General features: G+C 31.5%; 1 protein-coding gene across 1 annotated transcript in view; it reads right to left on the bottom strand.

Annotated features, from left to right (window-relative positions):
• The window catches only part of COL11A1 (collagen type XI alpha 1 chain), a 182,563-nt gene that overhangs the window by 31,096 nt on the left and 139,234 nt on the right, over positions 1 to 12,233 (bottom strand). Inside the window, exons 47-50 of the mRNA XM_047868859.1 lie at positions 8,763 to 8,816; positions 7,109 to 7,162; positions 5,796 to 5,849; positions 560 to 613 (exon numbers count right to left, since the gene is read on the bottom strand). Coding sequence (XP_047724815.1) covers positions 560 to 613; positions 5,796 to 5,849; positions 7,109 to 7,162; positions 8,763 to 8,816 — 216 coding nt within the window. The remainder of the gene's footprint in view (positions 1 to 559; positions 614 to 5,795; positions 5,850 to 7,108; positions 7,163 to 8,762; positions 8,817 to 12,233) is intronic.

Here is a 12,233-nt window from a genome sequence, read left to right as displayed (position 1 = left end):
TAAATGAGAATTAATACAATCCTACTACAATTCATAAATGTGGGTTTGATGTAGCAGGGTTTGTGTCCTTCGTGGACAGCCCCCTCCCCCAAATTGTATAAACAGCTTATAGTTTTAATGTTCTAACTTATGCAAATGTCATTTTCTTTCGATTTCTATGTAAATCAAAATATGCACCGGGTATGCAAGATTATTAAACAAATAGGCTCTGCATTTGTGATTGTTTGTAATGGGTTGGAAAAGAAAAGTAAATAACTGAGTTACAGGTAGGAGTTAAGTCACATGTTTAAAATACTCTAAAAGGGGGATGCCTGGGTGACTCAGTCAGTTAAGTGTCTGACTTTGGCTCAGGTCATGATCTTTCGGTTTGTGGGTTCAAGATCTGCATTGGGCTCTCAGAGAGCCTGCTTCAGAAATTCTGTCCCCCTCTCTCTGCCCCTCCCCACTCTCTCTCTCCCTCAAAAATAAATAAGCATTTAAAAAATAAAATAAAATAAAATACTCGAAAAGGAATTCCCAAACTGTTACCATCCCATGTTGACAATAGGCCAGCACTTACGCCTGTGCCTGCTTCCCCAGGGGGCCCTGGGTTCCCTGCTTCTCCAGGCTCACCCTATAAAGAAAAGAGGAAATGAGCTTCAAAACACAGAAATGATATTTTTATGCTTGTAAAACTGCTTTCAATGATGGCCACGACATTTTAGACTAGACCTTAATTCAGTATATTGTTTAAAAGTCAGTAGAAGACTTTAAGAAGGAACTTTTCTTATTACTGACCTCAGTATTTTTATTTCTCAAGTGAGGAGACAGAAGTGGGTGTCGCAGCAAGTAGTTAATAGAGCATTAACCCAAGTTACCACCAAACCACACAAAACAGACATCTGCATGTTTCCTAACCAATTTTATATTGTGCTTTTGTGCTGCATCAATATTCATATTATAATTTAGTTTATTGATTAAATAACTTTCATTTTTACTATGTTAATTTGCTTTATCTTTACAATAACAAAAAAGCAAATCAGTTGGTAGTATACTGATTCTATATTCTATAAAATATGTTTAATAGAGATCTGAGGTCACAGAAAAGTACTGTACTTATAAGATACACAAAGATACTTAGATACTAATTAAAACTCCTCTTGAGGATATAAATATTATAAATTTGTTCACTTTTATGATCTCCTTGTATAAATATAGATGGCTAGAGGTGCCTGGGTGGCTCAGTCCGTTGAGCATCTGCCTCTTGATTTTGGCCCAGGTTATGATCTCGCAGTCATGGGACTGAGTACCACATCAGGCTCTGTGCTGACAACACAGAGCTTGCTTGGGATTCTCTCTCTCCCTCTCTCTGCTCCTCCCCTGCTTGCTCTCTTTTTCTCAAAAATAAGTAAACAAACATTTAAAAAAGTATGGATGGCTATTTCCTAGCTTAGCAGGCTAATAAATAAACCTCCTAGACTAGCATGTTTTAGTTATAAAAGTCTATTACTAATTTTCTACACCTAGAAAATTATTGTATCCAATTAATCTTCCAAGTGAAATAATGTTTCTACATTATTTTTACATGATGTTTTATAATAATGCTGTATTCCTACACAAAATCAGTGGAACTAGAAATTTTGAAGTGGAAATAGTTTTAAATTAAAAAAAATGTGAGGTCTGAATTTCCTTTAACTTTCAACTCTGCTCTTTCCAGTAATACTGGTATAAACCCATTGCTCCTAATTTTGGTTTGAAATGCCTTATATTAAATATAAACATAACTCCAGGGGAAAGACTGTTTGGTGTACATAATTCCTTATTCTTTGAGAATATGCACATATTTTAATTTCTTGAATTATTTGCATCATGATGGAAATATCAAGTATTTTCTAGGAATTTATTAGTAATACTAGTGTGTGTAAATTATTTTCTCTCTCAAGAGGAGTAGCAAATACCTATTATTTTAGATAAACCTTACAAGAAAAATATTACATTTACATTATTTAAAAAGCAACGAATATAAGCAAAATATAAAAAGTGTGACTAAAAATATGTAGTCATTTCCCCTCTAGTTCCAACTTTGGTGATATCACCATGCATAAGAAGATGTTTGCATTTGGTCAATAGATGACCTGTATTTTCCCCCAGCTTTACTTAGATATAAATAACAAATAAGAATTGTATATATTCATAGTGTACAATTTGGTGTTTTGATATACGTGTACATTGTGAAATAATCTATCTTGGGTGGATGGAATGATATATAAGTAATAGTTTTACGACCCATGATTCATAGCTCTGAAATAAAACTTAAGCAGTTTGTCATTCAAATCAACTATAAAATGTCCATATTAAATGCTTTAAATTTTAAATATACACAATATACTGCATGATCTCACTTATACCTGGAATTTAAAATAGCCAAACTCATACAAGCAGAGAGTAGAATGCTCATCACCAGAGGCTGTGGTGTGGGGTGGATGGGGAAACGTTGGTCATAGGTTACAGACTTTCAGATACACAAGATGAATGGGTTCTGGAGATCTAATACACAGCATTGTGAATATAATTAACAACACTGTCTTGTATGCTTGACATTTGTTAAGAGAATACACTTAAGTGTTCTCATGCCACATTCAAAAAAGGTAATTATGTGAGGTAATGAATATATTAATTAGCTTGGCGTGTGGGGATTATTTCACAATGTCCACATATATCAAAACACCAAATTGTACACTATGAATATGTACAGTTCTTATTTGTTATTTATACCTCAGTAAAGCTGGGGGAAAATGCAGGTCATCTACTGACAGGGTACAAAACATCTTCTTATGCATGGTGATATCACAAAAGTTGGAACAAGAGGGGAAATAAGTACCTTTTTCATGTCACACTCCGTATATTTTGTTGTTCCGCTTTAATCTTTGTCCAGTGTAAAGTCAAACAAAAGTAGATTCTGTAAGGATTGTTTCCATTTTACTGAAGGAAATGTTAGGTGGTAAAGAGATGGATTTAAAATAATGATCGAAATTTAAAGACAAGTTTTTACTACAAAGTCTCTTCACTTTGAGAATAATGCATTAATATTCATTTGCCCAAAATACATTTGAAAACCACCTTTGTGTATATTAGAGCCAGTATGCATAATATAAATAGCCAGTACTTAAGATAAAATTAATATTATCTAAAATGTACCATATTAAATCTTTTGAAAGGGGATAGGACAAAATTACAGGTAGCAAAATAAAATATTGCAACAAACCATATTATATAAATTGAATCTGCATTTCTGGCATCAACAAACATACACCATATTTATTCTGAAAAATAATAATTGATATTCAATTATATATATCCTGTGAAGAACAATGCATATGAAGGAGGTTCTAGATTATAAATTTATTATTACTTATGTAACATTTTACCCCTTTGAAACATTTATTCAGGTTAAAATTCCCTTCAGAAGGAACAACAAATTATAATCTAGTCACAAAGTACACATTAAATATTAAGGTAATATCTTTGTTAGCTAATATTTCCTTGTTTTGAGGAGATCACTGAAGTGCAAATCCATCTATAGCAAATATTACATGACATGGAAAACACATTAAACATATTTAAGCAAATTGGAGCATGACTCAGGATAGTAGTTTTCTTTTCTCTCTTTTTTTATTGAATTAGTGATTGGGAATAAATTTTCCAAAATAGAAATGGGGAGGCATACAGCCAGAATCAAAGCTGATATCGGAAATCTGTAATCTATAGCAAACTATGTTACCCTAGATTCTGAAGAAAAATTATAATTATAATTTTATTTCTATCATGCCACAGAAAAACAATTTTAATAGAAAAAAAATTAAAACTCTTTTTTAGTGTAACAACGTTAGATCAGGTACATTTTAATTATAAGAGGTTAAAGCACTATCTTGGTTCACTGTATCATTCTCTTAAGACTCCAAGATAGACAAGTGTTACCAGATAGTTTTTAAACAAACAGCTTGGCCAAACTCCAAACTTTTGGCATCCATGTTTGTCACCAAAAGTAACATGAGATAAAATCATAGAAGTAACTGAAGTATTTAAACCTGTTCCTACTGTACCCACAAGTTTGAGGAAACCAGTAAGATAAACTGAAAAGGCTATTAAATTTAGAATTAATTTATTTAGAATTATTTCGGAATTTTCTATGTGGACAAAATTAAAACGAGAAAATATTTGTTACAACTATCTAGTCAACATTAAAGCCAAGGGAAGAGGGGCGCCTGGGTGGCTCAGTCGGTTGAGAGCCAGACTTCAGCTCACGTCATGATCTCCCAGTTCGTGGGTTTGAGCCCCGCATGGGGCTCTGTGCTGACAGCTCAGAGCCTGGACTCTGCTTCAGATTCTGTGTCTCCCTCTCTCTCTGCCCCTCCCCTGCTCATGCTCTGTCTCTCTCTCTCTCTCAAAAAATAAGTAAACATAAAAACCAAGGGAAGAAAGGGGAAAGGTGTGAGTCTGTCTTCATCTGTCTCAGACAGTTTTACCCTCAGAGGCCTCTTGCCTTTGCTGCTAATTCTTCCCATGACAACTGCACTCAATGAAAAATGTGCTTTAAATTTTACCTCAACTCACACTTTTTCAGCACAAAACATTAAATTTAAAAATATAAATGGTCAGTAAAAAAACTACACTGTTTATGCAGTAAGAATTAGATAATTTTCAAATGCTTCTAATTTCGTAATGAAGAAAGTATTTGAATAGTTGATAATATAGGATTAATTATAATCAAAATGGTAGAATGTGAGTGTTCAGTAAATATAAACATCAAAATACCACATTCTGATCTTATTGCATTTTTTCTGAGGGATAAATCTTTTAATTAACATAAAGTAATTTCAGTCAAAAATCTTTAAGACCAAACAACAGAATCATTTTTAGGATATGTCTATACTTCTGATATCACTTAATGACTATAAAATTCAGGAAATACATTTTTTCACCATATACTATTTTATGGTATGAAATGCAATTTTCATCCCTCAAAACTGGCAAATAATTTATATTTTTAAATAAAGCAAATACCAATGTCAATTTTCTTAAAAATTGTATTAAGAAATGAGCATGGGTGCATAAATAAGAAATCAGAGAATCATTTGACATTTTCATAAAAAGAAAGTTGTTTTAAGTGAAATCATTTTCAGGAGAAAACGAAGTTATTCTGAGCCCAGATGTTATGGCACATGCCAAGTATTTTGAAAAGTGCCAAAGGCAGGTCATATTATTAGTAATGAAAATATAACTCCAAACATTACAAAATGAATGATTAATTCTTTTGTGATTCAAAGGATTCTTTTTTCCCGTTTAAGTCAGTCACATCAACCAATCTCTTCTTTTTGAAAGTGCTACTTAGAGACATTTAGTCTAGTCAGACATACATGGGAGTAAATCCTGACTTAGTTTCTAAGGACAAAACCTTGATGCAATTATTGAAATTCTCTAAACTTCAACTGTCTCAGCTTAAAAATGTGGATAATAATAATACCATCATCAGAGGTGATTGTGTAGATTAAAGGAAATAATCTATGTATATTGCTCAACACAATATCTGGAAATAAAAATCATGATATCTTAAAATCATATTTAACTAATATTTATATGAAGAATTTAACTAATAATATGAATAATTTAACTACTAGAGTGGATGGGCTGTGATTCATATTACTATGTATAAAATACTTAAAAAGAGTACTATTAGATGCGCTTAAAATATTAGCCAATTTCATCAAAGTTCTTAATTCTTGCTGTTTCAAAGTGTCTATCACTACATTTCTTACCTTTTCTCCAACACCACCAACTGAACCAATGGATCCTGGGGGTCCTTGTGGTCCCTGCAGTGGAGGAAAAGGAATACAGTTATCCTTATTCTTGTAATAAAATAACATATTCATAGATATATATCTAGTAGTTCTCAAAGAGGGAGAAGGATATGCAAGATTATTCTAAGACATTTGAACAATGGGACAAAATGATGCTCTTTATTGAGTTGCCAAATTTACTAGATAGCAAATAACTGAATTATATTATGTGGGTTTTTAATTTCACCAGAATTTTGAATATATGACAGAAGAGTTTCCAACTCTAGTCATACTGGCTGATACTCAGATCATAATTTCAATCTTTTTCCCATTGAATAGGTCAGATTTAGAGGATAGCTTGTAGATTTGGGGAGTGCATCTAAGTATGACTCTGGTTAAAAATTATGTAATCCAGGGGTGCTTGTGTGTCTCATTCAGTTAAGCATCTGACTCTTGATTTCAGCTCAGATCATGATTTCATGGTTTGTGAGATTGAGCCCCACATCAGGCTCTGTGTGAAAGCATAGAGCCTGCTTGGGATCCTCTTCTCCCTCTCTCTGCCCCTCCTCTGCTCGTGCTCTCTCTCTCTCTCTCTCAAAATAAATAAACTTAAAAAAAAAAGAATTATGCAATCCATGCAAAAACCAATCTGAACCATCTCTTAGCCTTTATATCATCTCTTAGTCTTTATATTACTTAAAGGGAATTAAAACCCAAAAGCTCTTTTAGTACATCTGCTCTTTGTCTATTTTATCCAGTTCTGGCCTGCCCGAATTGTAACCAGGCATGACAGAAGAGCAACTAAAAACAAGAATAAATTATTTTTTCATTGTAAAAAGGTGAAATCAGAAGAGAGTTTTCAAAATCTAGAAATTTTTTAATGGTAACAATAAGATAAGTATCGCATTGCATTTCAAATCCTGTAATATTGGAAGAGTGGTTCAATTATGAAGCAAGCAAGAGAGCAGGGGGGAGACTGTCTTTATACAATTGAGAGAAAATATTTTACATGGTAAGAGGTGCACATATTATGCACATAATTCTCTAACATATTTTATAATGAATGTGAACTTGGAAATTCTTTTATACTTGTTTTGACTAATTCCCTACAAAGCCTGTTTATTTTTCTGTAAAATGAAATGTAGTGAGTAGATTATTTTTGAGCTCTTGTTCACTTAAATATTTATCAATAGTGCAATCATCTCCATTATGTCTTAGATACCATCCACCATTAAATAATACTGACAATTATGTAAGTTCAAAATAGGGAACATATATTTCACAGTTCTTACATCAGCTCCATTGGGACCTTGAGGGCCTCTTGGGCCTGGAGGACCAGGTGGACCCTGTAAGAGATGAATATTAAGGCTTATTAGTGTCAAACCCAAATGCATTTCTGATATTTTCATTTTGTGACCAAGAAGTTTCACGCTCCAAAATCATAATCAGTGGACCATAGCAGGGTTATAAGTCATTCTTGATGGATACAACATCATGTTAGCAAATGATTCTCTACACATAGCTATGGGGAAATTCAGACTGCAGGCAAGCGATATGGTTAAAAATTTGAAAATTAGGCTATTGCTACTATCTGGTACAATTAATTCATAATGGAACAGAAATATGTTATACTAGAATATGCTAGAATGCTAGATTTAAAAAGGAGCATAAATTTGGAATAGAAATGGTGCTTGAGTAGATTTAAAATTTATTAATTCTACAAAAGTATTTTTTATTTGTATATTTTGTGTTTTTTATGTCAGCTCTCATGTTCTATATGTTAGAAGTGAAATAAGATTAACTACTTAGTTGTCTTCCTAAGATAAATGTTCTTTCCCCTGGCTGTGCATTAAAATTACCTCAGGACTACTTTTTACAAAATACTGATGGCCAGAACCCCTTACCTTCAAGGTTGTGATTAAATTAGTCTGTAGTGAATACCAGGGCATTAGTGTTATTTCTAAAGGTCACAGTTTATTTTAATGTCATTGTTGGAAACTTTCTTACTATTAGCTTTTACTAATATGTCACAGAGAAATGTATTAATGATTCAGGGAACCACAGCAGTCATACCTAGAAAGGAGTTTTCTATGTATCTGATGCTGCTTAAAGAGTATTAGTCAGTTATGTGAGTCAGCAATGTTTATTATGTTCACTGTCTTTAAGTTCATTGTGATGAAAATAATTATTTCTTTTTTGAAGAAAATAACATCTAAAATGAAAGTATAAAAATATCAAAATACGTATTCTGATGGAACTAAGAACTGGGGGCAATGTTTATTGAAAGGAAGGAACAATTAAAAATACATTCATTACATTTCATAATAGATTTCAATGACCTTGGGTTAATTGTTTCCTTATCCAAGGTAATGCTTAATAAACAAATATATGTATTTCAAAATTTCAGTTAACTCTTAGATTTATACTTAGAGCAGAAAGCCAGAATCGATAAATGCAAATTATTTTGTCATAGCATTCTAATTCAAATAGGATTCCTTATTAAATTAAGAATTTGATTAAAAGTACACATATTTAATACTATGTTAACATTTGCTACTTATCCAAATGAAGAGTGACTATTATCTATTCTTTACCTGGTCCACTTCAAAGTCTGGAGCTAAAGACTAATAAATAACTGAAGTTTGGCAGTTTATATACACCTCAATAATCCATACACTTAGAAAAAATATATATGCAACAATATATTAACCACTTAATGCTGTATGTTTATAAAACATTAGTCCAAAGTGAGAAAGAGAAAAGAAAGTGATATGTGATGAAAGAAACTTCAATGGTCACAGATACAGATTGGGCAGGGAAAGGAGAAGGCATCAATCTGAAAAGTCATGGGTTTTAGGACTATTTTGTTCAGATTACTAACCCTTAAAGATATTAGTAATGTGAAAATTCACAATATCCATAATATCCTATAAGATATAAACTTACCATGGGACCAACATCCCCATTTTCACCTTTTTCACCAGGTGGGCCCGGCAGACCCTAAGAAAATATAATAAAAAAACAATAAACGTCACTCATGTATTTAAAAAGAAACTTTTGGCCAATTTCTAATATAAAACCAAAATTAGATATAAAGTCAAATTAGAACATGAAATTAAGATTTAGAAGTTATCATGTGTCAAAATACTTGAAACGCAAGTATTAACTACATATAATAAAATCTTATATGTACATTTACAAATAAAATTCATGCTTTCTATAATATTACACTGTTTGATTTTAGTTACAAGAATGAATATATCATTTAACCTGGGAATTTATGGATGCTTAATCATTTGCTCCATGTTTTATGAACATATACACATGTATACAAGGCTGCCATTGCAAAGATTTTCTGAAAAAATCTTGTCCCAAATTATTTTAGAACATCCTATCCAGGTGAGGTTTTATAGTTGGGTACCAATGTGACAAACTCTTTTGAAAATAAAACTTCCAATACATTTCCAGGATTATAAATATCTTCTGAATTTTTAACCTTGTTACTTTCACTTCTAGTCCTAAAAAACTACCAGGTCATAAAACCTGCTGTATTGAATTTCCTTTATTCTCTCAAATTCATTTCCTTGATATCCAATAGCAGTGTCACACTGCCTTAGGAAGGGTTCTGTGTTACTGAATAAACTCACAGGGCAGGTTACACTCAAATTTCACCTATGTCTTTATGGGAAAATTATTTTATTTCCTCTTGGTCTTCCTAACCAGTTCTTCCATGCAGAACTGTTCATATTTCCTGTTTCATATCTCAACCATATATTGCACATACTTGAATTGTATACTTAAAAACACAATGATGTCACTTGTTTATATACTTACAATTATAAGCTACTTTGCAGTAATTATCAATATTTTATCTCTAGCAATTAGCAGAGGACCAGGCAAAAGTAGGAGTTCATGAAAATGTTGAATGAATGATGAATGAATGAATTCTAAGAAAATAAATCAACAGGAAAAGCTACATGTAATAAAGTGTTGATTGTAACAGTAGCTAAGACTATTAAGATTCTCAATTATTCTAAATGTTTAATCATAGAAAACATAGCTAAATAAGTTTTGTTATATAAGATATTGGGATATTATAAGGCTATTAATGTGTTACTAATACTCTAAATATGAATGATATATAATAAGTAATAAAACACAAATATAAATAAATATGCATAGTGTAAATTTATCTGTGAAATATGTGTTTAAAATAGGCATGATAATTATTGGACAGAAATAGTAAAAGTGGCAACAGTTTTTAATATGGTAGGATTATGGATTGTTCTAATTTTTTAATGTTTTTAGTATTATTGCCATTATTTATTTACAACTTACACACTCTATATATGCTTTATTTTTAATACTTGTAAAATAGTATTTCAGACATAATCTATGTAAGAAATGAAAATGCACAATACAAAGTTCTAAATCTCTGCTGGTATTTTAGTCACTTATTAACTTGGCACTACACTGCAGTGGCTGCAAATTATTTGACCGTGACCCACAGTAATAAATACATTTCACTTATTACCCCCTAAATGTGCATGTGCAAAATAGCTGAAAGATGAGTTTCAAAAAGTAATACCCTTAATGCATAGATGATGGTGATCTCTGATATTTTTAATCTGTTTTACCTTATCCTGTTATATTTCATCTTTTTAATACTGGTAATAACACACTATACGGTTTTTGTGACCTACTAATTCCACATGACTCTCAGTTTGGAGAGCAAGTGCTTTACTGAGTATATTTGTAAACCTTTTTTAATGTGGCATGTATTTATCTTTATGACAAAATCTTAGTTACGGATTTATAATGAACAATATATACCAGGATTTAATCTCCTTTTTCTCAAAAGTCACTTGGATGTCTAGGAAAATAGCCAGTTATTCCCAAATGGTTAATATCATTTGAAAGTAGCTTCTAGAATCACTGGAGAAGTTCCTAGGAGGACATAGTTAGGCAGTATTTTAGAGTTTAGCCTGCCTAAAAACTACCTGGGAGAGATCGCTAAAATTTTAGATTCCAAGATGCACAACCTGGAGATTATAATTCATTGATAGAGCACAGAAAACTAAATTCTTAAGTAGGCAGGTAGATTTTAACATTTAATATTTCAAGTTGATTTCGCTAAGTAGCCTGGATTGCAACTTAAAGTATAAACATCATATAAATTAATACTCACATTCTTATCTTTTGTCTATGTTTCCACCACCTCCTTTTAGTATAGAGTGAATCTGATTTAGAATCCCCAAATTGAAGAGTATAAAAATAGTAGAGTTCATAGTTTTCTTTTATTTCTGTAACAGACCCAGTTCTGTATTGCCAGCATATTTTTAGGCATATGAGTATTCCTAATATTAGCTCGATAGGGACCTCCCAATAGAAAAACATTGAAATATTTCTTTCTTTCTGATGAAGTCTGGTTATAGTTTAAGTTGATTAAGACAGAATGTTCTTATCATTAAAATTAATAGAGACATAATGAGTCAAATTCTTTTGTTGCAGGAAACTAAATGTGCTAAATGGCGCTACAGTGTTAATCAGTGTTCACATGCCCTAACTTTCTCCTAAGGAATAATTTATGCATGGAGATATTCTGTTTTAAGGTCTGTCAATTTAAAATCATTTGCCACTTAAGTGGTAAGATAAAAAAAAAAAAAAGAATTTAGGTCAAGAACTATCCTTCTTTACATCTCCTTCATATGCAGACAAATTGTAAACATCAAACTGAAAAATGGAGTCACTTCATCAGAATATTAGATGACTATTATTTATGTATTATAATTGCTAATATCTATTCTGCCATGAAGACTCAATTAAAGGGTGCAGATGAAATTGTGAACATGTTAATTACATTAGCATCTTTTCAGATTCCTGATTTAAAGAGGTAGCTGTGGGAGAATATAATCAATTTTGTAGTGAACTAATTTCTTGAGTCACCCTCATCAAAGAGCACATTTCTTACATTTGTGGAGATGAAGGTAATTTTTCATTTAATATTTTATAAATATAAGCTACAAGGCACCTTCTTTAATCAGGAGAACTAAACTCCTAAATTACAGCCTTATAGAATCAGAGTAATCAGTTAAATGAAAAAGCAGAAAATGAAAGGTAACATATTTACTGGCAATCTAATTTTGAATGCCTTGTTGTTATTTTCAAATATGTGTGTTTTTCACACATGTTGATTTTTAGTATTCATAATTGATCATTTATTTTTGCCTAATAAATATAAAGGGGTAAACACAAATATGAAATGAAGTTTTTGCATTTCCCAAATCTAAAAAGAATTATTTCGGATTAAAATAAAAGCAGAAAATTACAATATCATATTCACTGAGTGCTATAACAATAACTATGATAATATACTAATTATATTATTTACAATATAATTTGTATAATTATGTATAT

The sequence above is a fragment of the Prionailurus viverrinus genome, chromosome C1, assembly GCF_022837055.1.
Source record: "Prionailurus viverrinus isolate Anna chromosome C1, UM_Priviv_1.0, whole genome shotgun sequence".
In the NCBI taxonomy this organism is placed as follows: domain Eukaryota; kingdom Metazoa; phylum Chordata; class Mammalia; order Carnivora; family Felidae; genus Prionailurus; species Prionailurus viverrinus.
Note: the sequence above shows the minus strand (reverse complement) of the source record. Positions and strands in the feature narration are given on the sequence as shown.